The 19,046-nt window shown below is 48.7% G+C and overlaps 1 protein-coding gene across 1 annotated transcript in view; it reads left to right on the top strand.

Annotated features, from left to right (window-relative positions):
- ADCY2 (adenylate cyclase 2) overlaps positions 1-19,046 on the top strand; it is a 319,427-nt gene that overhangs the window by 286,008 nt on the left and 14,373 nt on the right. The window contains exons 18-20 of the mRNA XM_058680233.1: positions 2,965-3,134; positions 8,835-8,919; positions 11,952-12,110. Of these exons, the coding sequence (XP_058536216.1) occupies positions 2,965-3,134; positions 8,835-8,919; positions 11,952-12,110 (414 nt within the window). The remainder of the gene's footprint in view (positions 1-2,964; positions 3,135-8,834; positions 8,920-11,951; positions 12,111-19,046) is intronic.

The raw sequence follows: 19,046 nt of genomic DNA, 5'->3' as shown, positions 1-19,046 counted from the left end.
TTGACAGGTGTCAACCTGGCTCGCTGGCATCTCACACTGCCAGGCCACTGGCTGCTTTTACAGATGGTGCTCACTATAATTCTCTAATCAGGCACAGTTTCTGGTGATTCCAGCCGATGGCCATTCAGTGACATTCCCCTGAATTTCTGGACTTATTGCTTATAGATTTCTCTAACTGTTCCAGTAATTTAGGAGTAGTTATCCCCTAAAAGCTGTGACCACAGAGTCCGTATCTGTTTCTGCCCCTTGTTTGATTACAAATGCTGCCTAGTGATTCTATCCTCAAAGGATTGTCCCTAATCCATCTCATTTAGACATTATCACAGAGGACCTAGATTGAAATTACATAAGAATGTAAGTGAAAATAGCTAAATTATTTCCTGTATAACTTCTTTCTTCCATGAATTATTTATGCTAATGGTAGATTTTTATCATCTCCATTTAATTTCCTGAATAGTTCATCTAAAAGTGGCATGCTACAGTACTAGTTAGTTAACATCTCAGCTCTGAGAGGTGACATTGTTAGTTCAACATGCATACTTTCAAAATTCCCTTGTAATGTTTAAACTCTCAGCTATGGCAATAAACTACATTTCTTTATGATTCTTATTTTACTTCCCTGGTGTTTTGCCTAGGTCCTCACCATGTTAATCCTTTTTCTAAAAGTTTTTTTCTTTTGCTTGTTTTGTTTTCTAATGTTTTTTATTATTATTAATTACATTGCATTATGTGACACAGTTTCATAGGTACTGGGATTCCCCCCCTGCCCAAACCCTCCCCCCATGGTGGATTCCTCCACCTTGTTGCATAACCACCGTTCAAGTTCAGTTGAGATTCCCTCATTGCAAGCATATACCAAACATAGAGTCCAGCATCTTATTGTCCAGATAAGTTCAATGGCTTGTTGGGGAGACCCTCTCTGGTCTGAAGACAGAGCCAGCAGAGTATCATCCCAATCAATTAAAAGCCCCAACATAACATCAGCAACAATTTATAACATTATGGAATTAATTGACATAGTAATGAGTAACCAACATGTTTAAAAAAAAATGCAAGTTCTTTAACACATCCTGCGACTCCTTCATTGACATTGCAGTTTTAGTTTAGTTTAGCAGCCGGGTTCTATACACCTGAAAATGGCTATAGATTGCTATTCAGCTGTCTTGTGTCTATTTTCATTATAATATTTAGCATTTTATAGTGTTGAAGCATAATTTTGCTGAACCTGGCTTTTTCTCGGGTAGTCTAGACTGGCTTTTAACTCTAACAAGACATATGTCAACAGTTTAGGTGCAGAACAGTTTTAGGAGGGGTGTGCGGAGAAATCTTCAATACCCTAGCGAGAAGTAACTAATCTTTGTGTCACATCTAGTAAGGTATAAGTGAATCCACACTGACCGTTTCCTGTCTGATTCTAAGCTTTCCTTGTTGTTCTCTATTCGTGTGGCAGCGGGGGATGGGGGGGCCTCTGGAGCGACCCTGATGGTCATTGCAAGAGAGGGTGAGGATCCAAAGTTGGAAGGGAGCTGGGTTGGCAGTAGAGCAGCTGGTACTCTAACCATCACCCATATGATATACCAGTGCTGTAGTCGGAGGCTTAACTCACTGTCACAGTGCTGGCCCCTTAGGGTGCCGCTGATAAGGAGGAAGCTTGTTGTGTGACCACTGCAGCAGTTTGGAACTTCTCTTTCTTTCTCAAGAACAGAATTGGAGAGAAGAGTATCAGGAGCCTTGTACACAGGTTAGCGCAGAGGACCTCAGCTGAGGAAGTGCAAGGAGCAGCTGCGATGACACGAAGAAGCGATTCACACATGGCTCATTGGATTATGATGAAACTGAAATTGAGGAGCCCACATTGGGGTTACTTGTAAAGACAGAGTTTATCCCACATCAATCAGATCTCTCTTTTATTAAAAGTCTGAAATGTTATTGCATGCTGTGTCTCTTCCAGGAATGTTAAGATAGTAACAAAGCCCTTGTTTTACAAAGAACCCCATGTTGTAGCAAATACAAGGAGGCTTTCTGAGACAAGCAGTTACTGCAGTCACTGAGTCCCTGCTGGCTTACGGGACTCTGACTGTGATCCTCATTTCTTGTCAACGTTCTGCTCAGTGAGGTACAAGCATGGTGCTATGGCCATGATTTCACAAATAAGCACACACACTATGGGCAGCTTAAGGAACTGGCCAGAGTTTCTCAACCTGGCATGTGACTGAAGCTGGATTGAAGGCTGTCCACGGCCTGTGTCACCCCATCTGGTAGTGAATCATGAGAAGAACGTTAGCACAGCAGATGTGCCCACAGCTGTCTGGAGACGAAGTCCACCTGCTGCTCACACATGGTTTTCTCGATTAAGTGCGGCATCTGTCCAGCCTCTAGCATTGATGCCTCCCCTGACCAAAACTTTGTGCTTAAATCCTGTTTCAGATGGACATTGTAACACGATTTCTCTTTGAATAAAATATCCACACTTTCTTCTTCTTTGGCAGCAATACCTGTAATAATGCATCTCTTCCTAATGAATTAAAGAAGTGAAAAGCAAAAACAAAAAATCCACATACTGTAATTTTTCCTAAATCCCATGAATGTATATGAGATTATACTGTTTTTCAAGAACTAAATGACAGCATTATGGTGACATGTCCTTAAAATAAGTTTCAGGGTTGTTTTTTCCTGTTTTTAAAGTGTTTGCAGCACCCTCACGTGGCTTCACTCATGCTGCCAGGCTGGATCACAGAGCCATGGATCAGACACTGTCCTTCAGTTCCAGTGTAGCCAATGTGTACTGTACACGTATTTGCCACTGAACCCAAGTGGAAAAACTAGCATCTGCTGACGCTTGGTCACAGCCACCTTACACCCTGTCTGGGAGAGCCCAGAGGTAGCCCATGGTTCTAAACAGAGATGAAAGTTCTGGAAGTTCCCAACGAGGGCCTAAGTATTTGCCTGATTTCTTTGTGCCAGTACTTTATCTACAGCTGCATTCTGGGCTTGATAGCCTGCTCCGTTTTCCTGCGGATAAATTATGAGTTGAAAATGTTGATCATGATGGTGGCCTTGGTGCTCTACAACATCCTGCTGCTCCACACCCATGCCCACGTCCTGGATGACTACAGCCAGGTCTTGTTTGAGAGGTAAGCTGCTTCCTCCACCTGCTTTAGTTCTCCTGTGGGATGTTGATAAGGTGTGTGTTGAGTTAATATCATTGGCGTGGTCACTGAAGGGGTGGTTCACAAAAATGAAGGTGTTCGCCCAATTATAAGTCACCTAGATTACATGTCACCAGATGCACTCAGAAGATGCCAAGTGGCTTAGAGACAGGATTTGTGGTAATACTCTTTCCCAAATTGATAAACATAATCTAGACTTCTTAGACCAGCACATTGTAGATGGAGTAATTGTTCATTGTAGACTGTCCTGTACACTGCATGGTATTCCGTGACATCTGACTCCACTCACTAGTTGCCAACTCACAAGAACCAAAAAATGTCCCCAGATGCTCCAGTGGACCCAGGAAAGGAGAGCAGCCCTCGTTGAGAACAGGCGTGCTGGGGAGTCAGTGGTTAGTCTAGCAATGACAATGTAAAAATTCACATTAAAAATGTCCCAAAGTAATGTTGTTGGGGAGTGGGAATTATCAGTGCTGGAAATAGGATGGTGTTAACTCACTCCACCTTGAGCAAGACTGGACATAAGCTGGCCTCTGGGGTCCCCTTACTTGGGTTGGAGAGAGCTTTCCTGGTACTGCACCACTTCCATACACTTGTCTTGATTTTTCTACTCCTGGTTATTGCTTTAATCATTACAGGATTCTCTGTTTTCACTTTACTAGCAAAACAATATTATCTGTTAAGTCTTAGGTTTGTTTTCTGGGTCCACCAGGCTTTGAAGTATTCTCTGTGAGTCCTTGACATTCTTCTTCTTATTATTTCTGCAATTCGTTTTGCAAAAACAAGAGCTCTGAACTTGTTTGTGCATGCATTGCTCTGGGAGATGGTGATGTGAGCAGCACGTGGCCACTTCTTGGTGTGCGGAACAGTTGTCATCTGGCTGTGGAAATTCCTGCCAGTGACAATACTCTCAGAACCACAACTGCAGTGCATTCGCCTTGCCTGATTTAATTCCCGTCATCCCCTACACCATGAAACCCTGCTCATCTGTAATCAAGCTTGAGGTGATGGAGTTACAAAAGCATATAACTGTATTCAAGAAATGTTATGACTCCCTTGCCAAGACAAGAATGAAATCAAGAGTTAATTTTCCAATAAATTCTCAAAGTCATCTGCCAGGCATGCTTACATATTTCCCTGCTGCATTAAGAGAGGCTGTCTTGCATTCCAAAATAAATGCAGGATTACTGATTTTCACACAGAGCCCAAGATGCCACTAAATTTCCCTTGATTTAATTTAAAGCGCCAGAATATGGAGCGTACCCAAAGCCAAAAAGGAAATCAGATTAGTGAGTTTCTGATGGGGAGTGAATTACTTCTCGGGACCCAAGTGAAGCGTTAAGAACCCTGCAAGCTGTGAGTAGCGCCCCAGCAGCGGAATAGTGGACATGAACTTGAGCAAAGGCAGTTTTAACTTTCAGATCCATTTTGTTTTATTCAGAGCCTGTGTAGCTGTTCCCTTGGTTTGTCTTTATAATGCCCCGGAGCCTGGAGCATTGGCTTAGCCAGCCTCAATGTCTTGCCTTGATGTCCACTACCAAAGATGCGTTCTCTCCAGGAAAGGGTGCCTCTTGCCCAGTTCCCAATCTTGGCTGGGAGGTCCTGGCTCTTGCAGAACCAATCCCTGTGTGAACTGACAAAACACTCCCACATGCACTCGTCCACTAAAACATGAATATTACTCAGAGGTAGCATCACACCTTGCCTTCAGTGTATCATTACAAATGAGAGTGGAGGTCAGCAGCATCCCAGTACTGGACAGTACCTGCTGTGCTGATTCTAACCAAGTGACTCCCAGGGAGGGAACCTCCCTGGAAAGGTATGAAGTGAGCAAGATGTTTCTGGATTCTCAGGTTCTTCAAATGAGCCTCCCTGTTGTCTGTGCATGTGATGTGTTGCTGTGCTGAGCAGTAACCATTCTAGTTCCCACGCAGAGCACTGTTGGTCTCCCCAGTGCTGGGGAGAGCTGTTCACAGGGGTCACGCTCCGAGTGATATTCCCAAAAGCTGGAAATGCCAGAAGCTGCTTTGTCTTGAGGGCACTTCTTCTCCCCGACAGGCTGGCTATGGGGTCTGCAAGATAGAATCAGGTTTTTCCTGTGAGATTCTCATCTTGGCACACATGGAAAGTCTCAAGGGGTGGGTATCACATTTTCATGTGCACCCAGCCATTGGAGGAGCCCACCTGAGGGCTCAAAAATGTACTTTTGCTCTAGAGAAGCCTGGAGGATGGAGCGCTCCAAGTGGCTGACAGGGAGCAACCGTTTGTGTTGGAAATGTAGCCTAGGTAGTGGATTTGTGGGCAGCATGCTGACAGCAGTAAGCAGCAGTCGTGTCCAGACCTGCAGTTGGTGGATATGATTATATTGTTTTGCCTCCCCAACCTTCACACCAGCCCCCGCTAAGACTGCAGAGATGCAGAAATGCTCAAATGAAAGCTGTGGAAAGCTATAGGTCGAGCAGCTTCCATGGGAGATTTTTCTTCTCCTCTCTTCTTGTGTGTTATGGCAATCTCAACTAGTCAGACTTCTAGATATTGTGATGCATGTTGCTGCATGTTGGCAGTGTTTCTACTTGGGACCAATGGGTGGAAGACTAACAGGAAATCTTGAGAACTGCAGGATTCATCATACTTGGGGCAAGGGCAGGGAGAGCTGCATGTCTCACCCTGGGACAGGTGTTGAGTGGTTCTTCTCAGCACCTGTGATGTCTTAAGGTCCCCTATTTTAAAGTGTATTCCAGATTTGTTCCAGATTTGTTCCAGATTTGCATTCAAGCCAGTAGTATCTTCTAGTTCATGCTGAAACAATTTAATAAAACTGCTTTCAAACTTAGTGTCTCTACATACAGCTCCCAAGAGCAGGGAAACGGGAGGAAGAAAACATGCAGTGCCAACCTTTAAGCAGAAGGCAAGGAGCCTCGGGGTGATTTACATTCAATTGTTAGTGATTCACTTCTCTAATTTCAAACAAAAGATACCCTGTGGTTTGGACACATCTGCATGAAGAGAATGGATTCAGGTGACATTTTGTTGGATTTAGAAGTGGAGAACAGGTGACACTTCTCAGCCTGTGCCGCAGAAACATAGAACATATTCTTGAGAATATCAGCTTTGCAATCTATGCTGCCAGGTCTGTGCAGCCCCACAGATATCTACTGGACTGCTTTCTCTCCTGACAATAGTGAACATGCCCTTGGTACTTCACCTGAGCTATTTGTTATTGGGGTAGAGACCAAGGAAGTCCTCCAGCTCTCACATCTCATGTGTCTGGTCATTTTGCTCTTTTGAGCTCTGGAAACTTGAGGCCAGAATAGCTTCAGGCAGAGGAACAGTTGCCAAGTAGTGTGTGGCTACAAGTATGACAGAGTGTTAAAGTCTCCAGAGTTTAATTATTGGATATGAAAGAAAAGTGCAGTCACTTTGTGTTAGAAATCACCAAGTTGGAACGTTTCTCAGCCATGGCAGCTGTGTCTTCCCCACCTGAGGACATGACATCCTTAAAGATTCCTCCCAGTGGGTTGCTGCAATGCACGTTCTCCGCAACTGACTAAAAGCCAGGCCACAAATCATACAAGAGAGGCTGACCTCCACCTCTTTGCCAAGGAGAGGGACCTGAACTGACTCTGTACTCCTGGGACATCCTTCCCTAGGGACACAAGGAGCACTTGAGGTCTGAATTGGTGCACAGAAAAAGCTGCTGTAAGGTCATAACCCCGGGCGTTCATGTTTTACCCTTGGTTAAGGTGTTTGGGGGTTGGTGTGAGAGAAGTGGATGTTGTAGCTGCCTTCTTTGGCCACTTGGTTTGGGATGGTCAGGGAGCACTGTGAGCCAACCTGTGCCAGCGTTATGCTGCTTGCATTATATCACCTGTACAGGACAAATTACTTTAAAGCTGGTTGCAGTGAGCATTGTTTTCATTTTTTTAAATTTTATTTATTTGAATGGCAGAGAGGGAGAGATGACAGAGAGAAACTAGACAGACAGGTATCTCCCCCAAATGCCTACAGCAACTAAGGCTGGGCTGGGCTAATGCCAGGACCTGGGTACTCAGTCTGGGCCTCCCCTGTGGATGGCAGATATCCAACTAGTTGAGTTCATCTTCTTCCTCCCAGGATAGCAGTACAGAACAGCTGGAGTTGGGAGCAGAGAGAACTCAAGCCCCGCCACCCCACTATGGGTTTCAGGCACAGCACATGGCATCCCAACTACCACACCCAAATCTGTGCCAGCATTGCTTCCAAACACCTCCTCTTCCCAGGTGTCCCAGCTGTGCTGTCGGACACAACTCTCCCAGGCCCTAAAAGGAGCAGCTTCCTGTCCCAGCACAAGTGCTGGTGCAACAGGAAAGCAGCCCTGTTCCTCTTCCTCCTCAGAGAGAAGCTGACAGAATCTGAGAAGTCAGATTCTCCCTCCACAGCTGCCCCAGGAGGGAGCAAGGAGCACAGAGCTTCTGGAGAGTTCTCTGAGGGGCGACGCCCTGCAGCTCCTGGGAGCAGGCAGTGCCTTTCCTTGTTCTTCAAGATCCCGTGTCCCCTCTGCCCTGGGGTCTCTCAGGCTGCTAGTGGTGGCCATGGGAATCGCTCTCCTCAGGCTTTTCTCTCACTCCCAGGCTTCCCTCCTCCCTCTGACTGCCACAAGCATACAGATCATCAGGACTGCCACTCATGAAGAGCTTTCTTCATGTCCGGCTCAGGGCCGGAGAAGGAATATTTGATGCTGTGGCCAGGACAGCTTGGTATGTAGGTGTTGATTCAGCCCAGGACTGAAGGTAGGAGAGGCGTATCCCAAGGTGTTGTGGCTCAGGACTGGGCCCTGACTGGCTTCAGAGCCCACTCGAGCTCTTCAGTGCTACAGCGAGGCTCTTCTCATGTCCTCAGCCATTGAACTCCCCTAGGGGAGCTTGGGAAATCACAGGCCAGGGCAGAACACAGGCTGAACTTGTTTTCCCAGGGCGGGGCTTAAAATAGGGTCAATGCTGCTACGGGGCAGGGGCAGGGCGTGGAGAGGTATCCAGCACGATTCTGCTGCAGGTCCCCTGTAGAGCTGGGAGGTGGCTGGCAGCTAGCTGAGGCAGCGTGCTCCCCCTGGCATCAGTGCCCATGCCACAGCAGTGAAGGCAGCGAGCCTGCCCAGTGCAGTGACTGCTTGGGCCAGGGGTAAGTCACTGATGTGTGCCTGGTGCTCTGGGGAGGTGGGCAGTAGGATACAACCACATGAAGGAGTGAGTGAGAGTGGGCGCGGCCCGGGAGAGGAGCCCGAAGCGACCTAACTGACAGTGCAAGGAGCTTGCAGCAGTCAACTTCCCACTGTGGTCTTGCTGCCTCACGTGGTTCATTCTAGACATGCGGTTTCTTTGGGAGAATGGTCATGAAAATATTGAAGAAGCTGCATACCCAGTCTCCCAGGCTGATCCCGGAAGTACAAGGACAAGGAAGGATACCAACACTGCGCTGCTCTGTTCTCTGTATTTGCTGCAACTTGACAAACAGAAGTCTGGATAATGTCCAAGTACTTTTCTTCCCACTGGGCTCCCATATAGGGACTCTTTTTGGTTTCATTTGGATGCAATGTGGATTTGAGCACACGCTGGCTGGGTACAGTGTAGACACCACTGACAAGTTGGCTGTGTGTGTTGTTTCATTGTCTGGTTTATTTCCCCACAGGCCAGGCATTTGGAAAGACCTGAAGACCATGGGCTCAGTATCTCTCTCCATCTTTTTCGTCACTCTGCTGGTCCTGGGAAGACAGGTAAGAAGGTTTTTCTATACAGCACTTCTCAAGGGCTGTGTGACTAATGCTGCACCTGTGTGCCTTGGCGTTCTGTTCCTGCACACGAAGTTACACGAGTCACAGTCATCACCCCCCTACTACGAAAGGGCACAGCACAAGCCCAAGGCACTTAGAAACCAGAAAAGAATGGCCTCATTTTTCCACATGAAGCAAACACTGGGAATGGCAGAGACAGGTATCAGCTAGCCTCCTGTTTATTTAATCTTGAAATACATTTTGTGGTTTTGTCAGCCTGTGCAAGTATTGCCCCATAGTTTCTTAACAGCAAGAAAAGTGTGCCCTTGTCTGGGTTTGTGTTTGCCTTGCAGCATGTAATGCTGCTGACTGATCATACAGCCCTGTCCTCAGAAATCCTATTTAGTGGTGTGACTCCTTCTGGGCCCTTTCTTCAAGTGGAGGCCATGGGCATAGATTCTCAGGACAGTCTTCTGCTCTACTCCCCACAAAGCAGTTGCCCCAAGACCACTTGGGGCTCATCAGAAGCCAGGCAGCTCTACATGGCAAAGTCTGTTAGAAGTTAGGACGCCAACAACCCAGTGATGTATTTGGAAACAACGCATGGGAAGCATTGCTGATTGCGTTGAGCACACACCACAAAATGGTTGAGGCAGGCATCCAGCAGCCACACTGAGGAAGCAATTCTTCCGAGCGGAAGCCACAGCGCTGCTGGCTGTGCTAAGATCTCATCTGTGGCTGGAACCTTGAGCAAGCTGGAGACCTGTTTTTATCAGGGAGGATGCCTGTGCTTGGGCACGCTCAGAGGGTTAGCCCTCCCAGCGGGTCAGACTTCAGATAGTGCGAGCAAGAATCCCATGCCATGCTATGCCTCAGCCCAGCAGCCCATCCTTCCCCCATGGGGAAGGAGGCAAAGCCCCACGTGCTGTTTTCAGAGCTGACAGAGCCCTGACCATCCCTGGGACTCTGCTACATGCAGGATTCAGTGGTAAGGGCTGCAGGGGCCCAAACTGACTCTTCCAAGGGTGGCTCTGCTCTCTCGGCCAAGTACCAATGGAGGACATGGAAGACAGAGTCCTTGTCTTTCCCTGGAATCTGCACCTGCACGTAGCTGTGGAATGCTCCCACACAGCTGGAGGCCTGATGGCAATCCGGGGCATGGGGACTCCATGCCAGTCCCAGGCAGGACTGTCCCCCTTGCCCAGCCAGCCACTCAGCTCCTGGCTTTGTCCCTCAGGGGCTTTCCCCTGTGTCTCAAGGTCATGTATCCCCTCTCCTTTCTCTTAGGAGGACTCACATTAGTAGTATTAGGGCTCACTTTGAGCTTAGGAAGACCTCAGCCCCAAATCCTTAGTGCAGCCGTATCTGTAAAGAACCTGTTTCCAAAGAACATCCCCTTCCTGGGTACCGAGGACTAGGACTTAGAAGTCTCTCCGAGAGGACACTGCTCAGTAAGACTTGGAGCTCTCTGTGATGGGATGCTGTTCAGCCTGCTGTAATTGCTTGGGCATGGAAGCAGGCTCCTCCTGTGGAACCTGCCCCCTGCAGGTTTCTGAATGTACAGCTACTTACCCTTAGAGGAGAGGATTCTAAAACAGCTTGCCATCCTTGGACAGGTGATGGACAGGCTGATAGGTAGGTGGATGGTTTGACCAAATGTCACTGTTGTCCAGAGCAGCTGGTTGCCAAGTATTGTTCATCCTAGGAACCTTACAAATGCTCACTCAGGCTGCAACAGTGCTGCCAGACATATGGTCCCTGGGACCTCCTTAGCACATACACAGGGTGCTTGCTGCCTTATTGCCTGGTGTTCAGGACACCCTTGTGTCTGCCCAGTGCTGACCCTTGGTGGCTTCTGTCCTCAGAGTGTAATTCCTGCCACACTACTGTTTTGTTCCTAAAATATCCAGAGGAGGGAGTAGAGATGAGTACATGCATGACATGACCTCCCTGTGTAGAGTGAGGTAAGTTTGGTGTTAATATGAACACTTCTAATAGAAACAAAGACATGCTTTTAACAATCTTTTACAAATGTCTAACAGCACAATATAAAACCCATGCCACACTAGAAGAGGAAAGATCCTTCCCTTTGAACCAGGGAGTGATCATTGTTCCTTCAGGTTTCAGACTCCTGAAAGTGCTGTATGTAGACAAGAGGTGATATGTGTATGTGTGTCTTACTGTACTTTGTGCTGTTGTTCATGTAGTTAACCAAGCCAGAAACAAACAGAAGCTCTGCTAACAGCTCTTCTGAACATGTATTTGTCAGTAGGGTATGACGAGTGCAGATGGCGCCCCATCCTTCAAGCCCTTCTGTTACACATTCCCTCAGGGCATTCCCTGCTGTTCAGTTATTGACATCGTAGCAGTAACAGGACAATGCCAAGACCAACATTCACTGGGCTTCTCCGTTTCTCTTATGTTAGAATAGCTTGTTAAAGAAACATTGCATTCTAATCCATTATGAAGCCTGAACATACCTGTTTTCCTGAGCAGTCACTGTCTTAATTAAATGGCACCAGAATGAGCTTTTGTCTGTATACCACAGTTTTCTCTAAGTGGGCCACAAACCAAGTGACAATGTCTATGTTCAACAGTGAATACTTAATGATGCAATTTGTGATAGCAGAAAGCCAGTTTACAGATTGTAAAGGCAAACCGCCAAGCTGCATGCTGTCTCAGCTAGTGTATTTTTCATGTTCCATTTAGTCTCCATTTGTATTCCACTATTCCCTTGCCTTTCAACAATCGATTCCAGTCGTGTTTTGCTAAAATAACTATGCAAGAAGCATTACTGGCACTTTGAGTTGTGACCCTCCAACATAGAGGGTTCCAGCTCATGAGGCTGCTCCCTTCCTCTGCAAATCCATTTTAGAGGTCATTGGAAGGGCGTTTGTGGGCCACAGAGGGCTTCCTTCCGTTGGGGGCTCCATTTACGGTTTTATGTTGTTCCTGATGTTTTCTCTTTAAAGCCTCCACTCTCTGGCAGGACAAGATGCCTACTGTTTCTTTACCTCTGTGTCCTCTTGTAACAGAATGAATATTACTGTAGGTTGGACTTCTTGTGGAAGAACAAGTTCAAAAAAGAGCGGGAGGAGATAGAAACCATGGAGAACCTGAACCGCGTGCTGCTGGAGAACGTGCTTCCGGCCCACGTGGCTGAGCACTTCCTGGCCCGGAGCCTGAAAAACGAGGTCAGCCCAGGAGGGCTGGGGGCTGGGGGAGGGAACTGGGACCAGGGATCACCAGGAGCTGGGAGAGGCAGCTTGAAGACACCTGAGTGTTCAGTGTGTCCACCACTGACCTGCGGTTTTCAGTTTGCAAGATGATGTTGTCTGATTACAAGGACATCACTTGAGAGTAATGAGTTACAATCACCTCTCAGAGTTTGAGCAGAGAATTCATACATCCCAAAAACTTCTCTCTCTGTTTGCATTACAAGGCACCGTCATCCCAAAAATGTCCCAGCAGTGACCACATCCCTCTCCCAGTGTGACAAAGGCCCCAGTCTAGCAGCACCTTCACCCACACATCCCCACACCTGAGGTCTTCCAAACAAATGCTGGGATGGACAGGATATTCCGGTTTTCCACACAGGAACATACTGAAGCCTTGATTCTGGATTGGACTGTATGGATGGAAGTGGAAACTTCCTAGAATACTCACAGGAAAGTGCATTTAGCTGGAGTTGAAGACAGTCCAGTGTCATTCCCATCTGAAATGGGTTGTGAAAAGAAATGTCTTTGATATGGTTGCAGTGCAAGAAACAGCATATGGTATACAGCCAAGCTTCATTTTAAGAAGCATTTTTTGAGCACCCACTGTATGCAAAGGCTTATGCCCAGGACCTTGGAGCTTCAGAGGTGGCTGAAACTTGTTCTTAGGTGATTTTCACCAAGACTCAGGAAGCAGGGAACATGCTGATGGAGGACCTCATGGGTAGTCATCAGGGCTGGGAAGAGAGAGGACCTGGAGCCAAGCAGTGCAGGCTGCAGTCTCAGCCTCCACCTTGTCTATGCCCATGAACACGAGAGGTTACTTTCCTGGCCTGAAGCTCAGTGTCTCTATCTGTTCAAGGAAAGAGGTGACTTGCTTGCAAGTTGCATCAGATTCTGTGGGGTGTGTGCTCAGGGCAGTCACCAGGTGAGACAGGTAGGGCCCACATGTGCACAGGTGGGATACTGGGGCACCGGAGGCTGTGGTAGAACATGAGTGCTGGCCACCTGCTATGTGCCAAGGACCTTCCTGCCAGGACCCATCTCCAGGGTGCTTCTAAGGCACAGTGAGGTTTCCTTCAAGGTCTCCTGATGAGCATCATTGTCTTCACTGCCCAGGGAGCCTTCTTGGGGTCTAGCAGCTTGGGTGGTGGGTGTCAAGATGCATGGCTGAATACAAGCACCTGGTAAAGCCTGGCTCTGGCCCTGCCTCTGTGCCTGGATGGTGTGGGAACTTCTCAGGAACAGAGAGGGGCAGCAGCCCCAAGCTGTGACCCTGAAGACAGTGGTGGGGACACCTGGCCTCCAGGCATCCACCTGAGCAGCCCTGGTCCTGCAGGAAGAGGGGCAGCAGCTCAGTCTTGGGGCTTCACAAGCTGTTCCTGACACTAACAGGCATATTGAGGGTTTGCTTGGGATCCAGGGGTTCCTAGGTGTGGTTAGTTTTGCACTGTCAGCTGCCGACCTCACTCAGGAGGGCAGAGCAAGGGATGTGGATACTAATTTCAGGGGTGTGGCACCGAGGACGTACTGGAAAGGATCATTTCACTCTGCGTAACCTGTGGGCTCAGGGTTCCCTTGGCTATGATATCCAGGGCTCAGCCACCACTTCTCCTTGGTGACAGCAGGTGGTACAGGGGCGGCTGCATGAGTAGCTTCTGAGTTTGATTTGGGAGCAAACTCTGGGGCAGCACTCAATGCAAGCACTTCATGCTGTCTGAAGACTGCTCACAGAACAGTCGCTGTGTGGTCACCAAGGATCAAACAGCTGGTGTGGGAAGCCTCTGTTAGCGATGAACTCCATAGAGAAATCACCGAGTTCAGACATAGGCCACATCTACAGGGGCTGGGCCAGAAGGACTAAGGCTTGTCTGGTGGCTGGAGGAGGTAGAAGCTCCCAAAGTGCATTGCAGTGAAGGTGGATCTTGTTTGGGGTTTTGTTTTTTTATGAAAATACTACCTGCTCTTGTCAAGCATTTGAAGAAATGTTCAAAAGCAAACTGCTGCCCTTCCTATGAAGTGACTTCTGTGGCAGTCAAGGCCTCTGTCCTCCACCGTGCTCGTCTGTAGATGGAAGAGCCCACATCCTCAACTCACCAGTAGCATCCTAACCTTGCAAGTGACATCAGCCCACCGTGCAGTGGTGATAAGGACTATGTGACCATTTTGAAGACTTCATCTCCTCTGCAATCCGCTCCAACAGGAGCACTATCAGAACCCCCTTTCCTCCCAAGGCTTCCCTGAGCCTCGGCTGTTCCTGTTGACCTTGTGGAGTCCCTTCCAGTGGCGTCTGACTGGTACTGCTGAGCATGCTGACACCAGAGACCAAGAACAGTGTGTCTCCAAGTTCAGCACCAGCTAACCATTCCTGGATCCCACATGGAACCTCTACCACCTGTGTGGTCACCAAGGACCTGGTGACTGAGTGCACAACTTGAATACCAGGCCTGGTGTCTCATTGGCATGAGCCTCAGCTTCAGTCTTCTCCCAGGTCCTGCTGCTGTGTGCAGCAGTCCATATGAGGCTGCCTGAGCTGTGCTGGTGTGCACGCAGTCCCATGGTCGTGTGAGCATACTCCCTGATCTTGGTGGAACTTGGGAATTGCTGCACTCCCCCAGGACTTCGTCAGACCCTCTTGGAGAAGACTTCCTGCTTTTCAGGGAAGGAATGGAGACCAGAAGCCAAAGTAAATATTTTTCTTCTGGGTCTGGAATGTGAGGAAAAAGCATGCTGGGCAGCGAATGCTGACTGCTCCCCTCGCCTCCTCTCTGGGTGGTGGAGATGACAGGGCAGAGAGCATTGGACAGTGGAGACCATGGTCTCATGGTCTGGCACGCACCATGAAATCCCATTTCCAGATAATTTCCTGAGATGCCTTTCTCAGACTTCTGGAAATAGTGCAGAGAAATGAGATGTGGCAAAAGGAGAATTTTCTTTCCCTCCCTGAGATCAGCTTACACAAGCTCATCTCTGACTTGGCAAGTGACATGTGTCTCATATAAACAGGATTGGGGATGTTGCCATCTGAGAGGTTAGGGCTCCAGGAAGCACCAGGGCCTCCTGTACCTCTCCCTATGCCACGGCCTATGCCATGGGTCCAGGGGTGCTTTGGAAGCCCACGCCCTGGTTTCCTAGAACCATCCTGGAAGAGTGGTATGATGGAAGCCATGACCTGCATTGACAACCTGCCGGCAGCTCATGTTTCTTCTCTTTGCTCCCCTGATGTATGAAAGTTGTGCATTTCCCTTTGGAGTGGGCAGCCAAGTCACTGCAGCAGCCAGTTCCACAAAGCTTTCATGGAGATGAAACAGTCTCGCTTGGGCCACATGGGAGTACAGGAGCCCAGCTTGACAGCTGCCTACCTTCCTGTCCGTTGGGGCATCTGCTTTCCTGAAAACTTCCTGGAGTGATTAATATGCTGGTTAGGAGGCCAGCAGCTGATATCAGAGTACCTGATTTCCATTCCCTTTTCTGGCTCCTGCTCCTAGCTTCCCACCAATGCAGACCCTGGGAGACAACACTGAGCTCCAGGATTGGGGTTCCTGGGTTGAATTTTCAGCTCTTAGTCCTGGATGATGAAAGCCTTTGAGGAGTGAAACAGCAGTAGAAAATGTTCCTACTTCTCATTCTGTTTTTCAAATAATACTACTGCTAATAAAAGGACTTTCTAAAGTTTCTGCATACGCCAGATGAAGCCCACCCTGCCAGCACATGTGCTTGGCAGAGTACGTCCCACACCAGCCTGCTGTTTCAGAAACCCGCCATCTCCCTGTTGCATGCAGGCTGAGCTTTCCTGGGAAGCTCTTTGAATAGATGTCAAAGTTACTGTTCATCACTGGCTGAGAAAACTGAGTTTTGTCACCCAGTCAGCCCTATGCAGAACGCCCAGGGCCGTTAGGATGGTGTGGGACTTGGACTCGGGCAGCCTCATTCAGAGGGAGCCCTGGCTGAAACATAGCAAGGCAAGGATACAGATGTCCAGGGAAGGCACTTGGCATGGGAGCAGCACCTCTTCTCCTGCTCACCATGAGAGCCCACACCCCGAGGATACAAGGAGTCTACAGACAGGTCAGCTGGGGACTGGGAAATGCAGCCCTGATTGCAAAGCGTGTGCCAGTCACAGCCCTGGTGGCAGTGCTGGGCATTTCTAGAACATTCCAGCTTCCACCAGCCTGAAAGAGGAGCCTTGGGCATCTCTGCTCTTGGAGAACGCAATGTTGGTGTCACTGTGTGGCTAGCACCTGTGCTTGCTCTCTCACCAACTAGACTGTCTACACCTTGAAAAGGGGGCTTAAATGAAGTCTGGCCCACTCAGGTCTTCTGCAGTGAGTGTGTGTGTTGGGGTGTGGGGGTCAGGAGAATAATCATTCCCATCCTGAAGTTGGAAATGGAGGTCTCCCCCACAGTGCTAGCTTAGTGGGCCAGGATCACCCCACCCCACCTGTGTGCTGTGATGTGGGTTTCAGAGTAGCCCAGGAAGCATCCCCAGCTCAGGTGTAGTTGAAAGCTGGGTGCTGATGCAAGGAGATGCCGAGGACAGGGACTGACAGAGCAACTCAGCTTTAGGGGTATCGGGGGGGCAGAGGTGGCTTGATTGGCCATTGCTGGGTTTAGTATTGGTCATCTCAGATCTGCATTGGCAAAGCTCCCTGGAGGGCTTAACGGATTCCAGCAGAAAACCTCAAGAGATGGCCTGAGAATGGTGATGTGTAAGTGAGCCTCCCTGGGCCTCATCAGATTTCAGTGCAGGGCGGATAAGGGATGCGTCTAGGACTGGGTGAAACAGTGGGTAGTCTCCCGCAAGTCCATAAGGATGCCCTGAGATACCCACTTAGCCCCAGCACACGCTGGAGGAGGGAAGGTCAAGGGAGCATCACAAGATGGAAAATGAGTAAAAGCCACCCAGGCTCCTTCCCACGCACAGAGCTCCAGGCAGTCTCAGCTGCTCACTGGGATGGACATTTTGTCATGGAGAGGAGGAGTCCGTGTGACCCTAGGGTGACACGAGAGCCAAGAAGTGCGGCATGTTTCCATCCCGGGTGAGGAGGAGCCAGCCGCACTTAAGCTGCAAGGGACAAGGGCACAGAAATGCAGATGCACTGTGACAACCTGGCTGATCCTGGAGCTTGTTTGTACAGCCACACATGAACGGAAATTGGAATAACATGTGAGTTCACTTTTAGTTTCAGTGATATTTTGAGATCGTAAATTCCAGAATCTTCCCACTGGCTACCTGCCCTTCTTACCTCAACCCCTAGACCCTCTGGCGGTTATCAGGCAGCTGGGGTCATCTGCAAGTCTGCTGGTGGTCCTCTCTTGCCCCAGACTCAATCCAGAGACTCAAGGAAAGCTCTTGTGAATTTGAGGCATGGGGAAGGGTCCTGCAAGCTTCATTGGCTCAAAATAACCTGAAAAGCACAGTTTTCTCTACTTGTCACAGTCCTGGGGAGACTCTGAATCCTGGAACCAGAGTATCTGTGGTTGAACTCATCCCAGGCTTTTTCCCTAGATGTTCCAAGTGGTCAGTGTGCCAGAAAGGAAGGGCATTGCAGCTCAAGGCCCTTCTGGAGAAGGCAGAGGTGTGTCCTGGCTCCTCCCCAGACAGTGGCAAATTCTAGTGGCTCTGTGCATCCCCACTTCCTGATTAATCTCTCATCATTGAGGCTGCACAGCAGGTAGCCCATGGAGGCTGTGGAGGTGAAGGAGGTGCTTGGTACCCACCGGAAAGGAGGTGCAGCTGGTGAGTGGGAGGGTGCAGGTGCCTGCCTTCTTCGAAGTCCCATTGGTAATTCTTCGGTGCACTCTAATTTGACGACCATGAAATTAAGATGACAGCCTTGCAGGGTTCCTTTTGGGGCTGTGAGCACATGTAGAATCTTCCAGGATCTGCCCTTCCTCCCATGGTGAGGGGAGGAGATGCATTCTTTGTGGCCCCTGTCAGAGGACAGCAGGCAATTTTATGTCACAGAAAATTCATCGGTGCCACACTGGCCGTGCCTTTTTGCTTTAAGACTAGGTAAGTCAGTGGAGTTTGTGGTACTTTTCCAAGACTCCACTTACAAGAGGCCCCAAGGGTTACCCCCTCTTCACAGGGAAGAAGTTCCCCTCACTCTGGCTATGGTCACGTTCCTGAAACCTAGCCTTGGTTTCCACGTGGATCACAGGATGTGCACCAGCAGTCCAAATGTACACAAAGATCATCCTGCATAGGGAGCAAATGCAGGTTTGGCCAGCCAGCTCAGTCCTGATGGCCACAGAATAGAACACATCTTGACTGTTTCCATTGTGGAAGACAGTGGAACTGTTGTGGCCTTTGATGGGGTTTCCATGGTCCTCATGAGTTCATTATGAGGGCTCCCTGAGGAAGAACAGCCTCAGGAAAGGGGGAGGGGGTCTTGCTTCCTACCAGGGTGTTCCAGAGAACAGAGATCACTGATGATGGCCACGTAGGATCAGCTCCCTGGCTTGGCTGGACTCACAGAGCACCCACTTCTGGCATTTTCGCTCATCTCAGAAATCTGGCATCTTGTGAAGGCAGATTTGTTCTACCATAACCATGCCCACCTCACATGCCTCCACTGCTGAAAGCTTCACAAGTCCTAAGGTCTTACCTGTCACATCCCAAAGGAAACACCTTGCAGTTTGATTCATAACCATGGATGAAGAACTTAGAAGCGTGTCCTGACTTCTGATTGTGGGTGTCTGATGCAATTCAATATGAATAGGTGGCCTGAGGGACTCCATCAGTCCTTTCTAGTTTGATCAAAGAAATCACTTGGCAAGTTTTATCTGCTTTCAGACCTAAAAAGGCAAATGCCCCAGAGTCTCATTCTGAGTGTAGCCATGACTCATTATTTCAGGGTCATATAATAGCTTGGGAAATTTTATTTCCCTTTGGTTGTTCAAAGGATGCTT

This window comes from Ochotona princeps, chromosome 23 (assembly GCF_030435755.1).
Source record: "Ochotona princeps isolate mOchPri1 chromosome 23, mOchPri1.hap1, whole genome shotgun sequence".
In the NCBI taxonomy this organism is placed as follows: domain Eukaryota; kingdom Metazoa; phylum Chordata; class Mammalia; order Lagomorpha; family Ochotonidae; genus Ochotona; species Ochotona princeps.
This window is presented reverse-complemented; position numbering and strand designations above follow the sequence as displayed.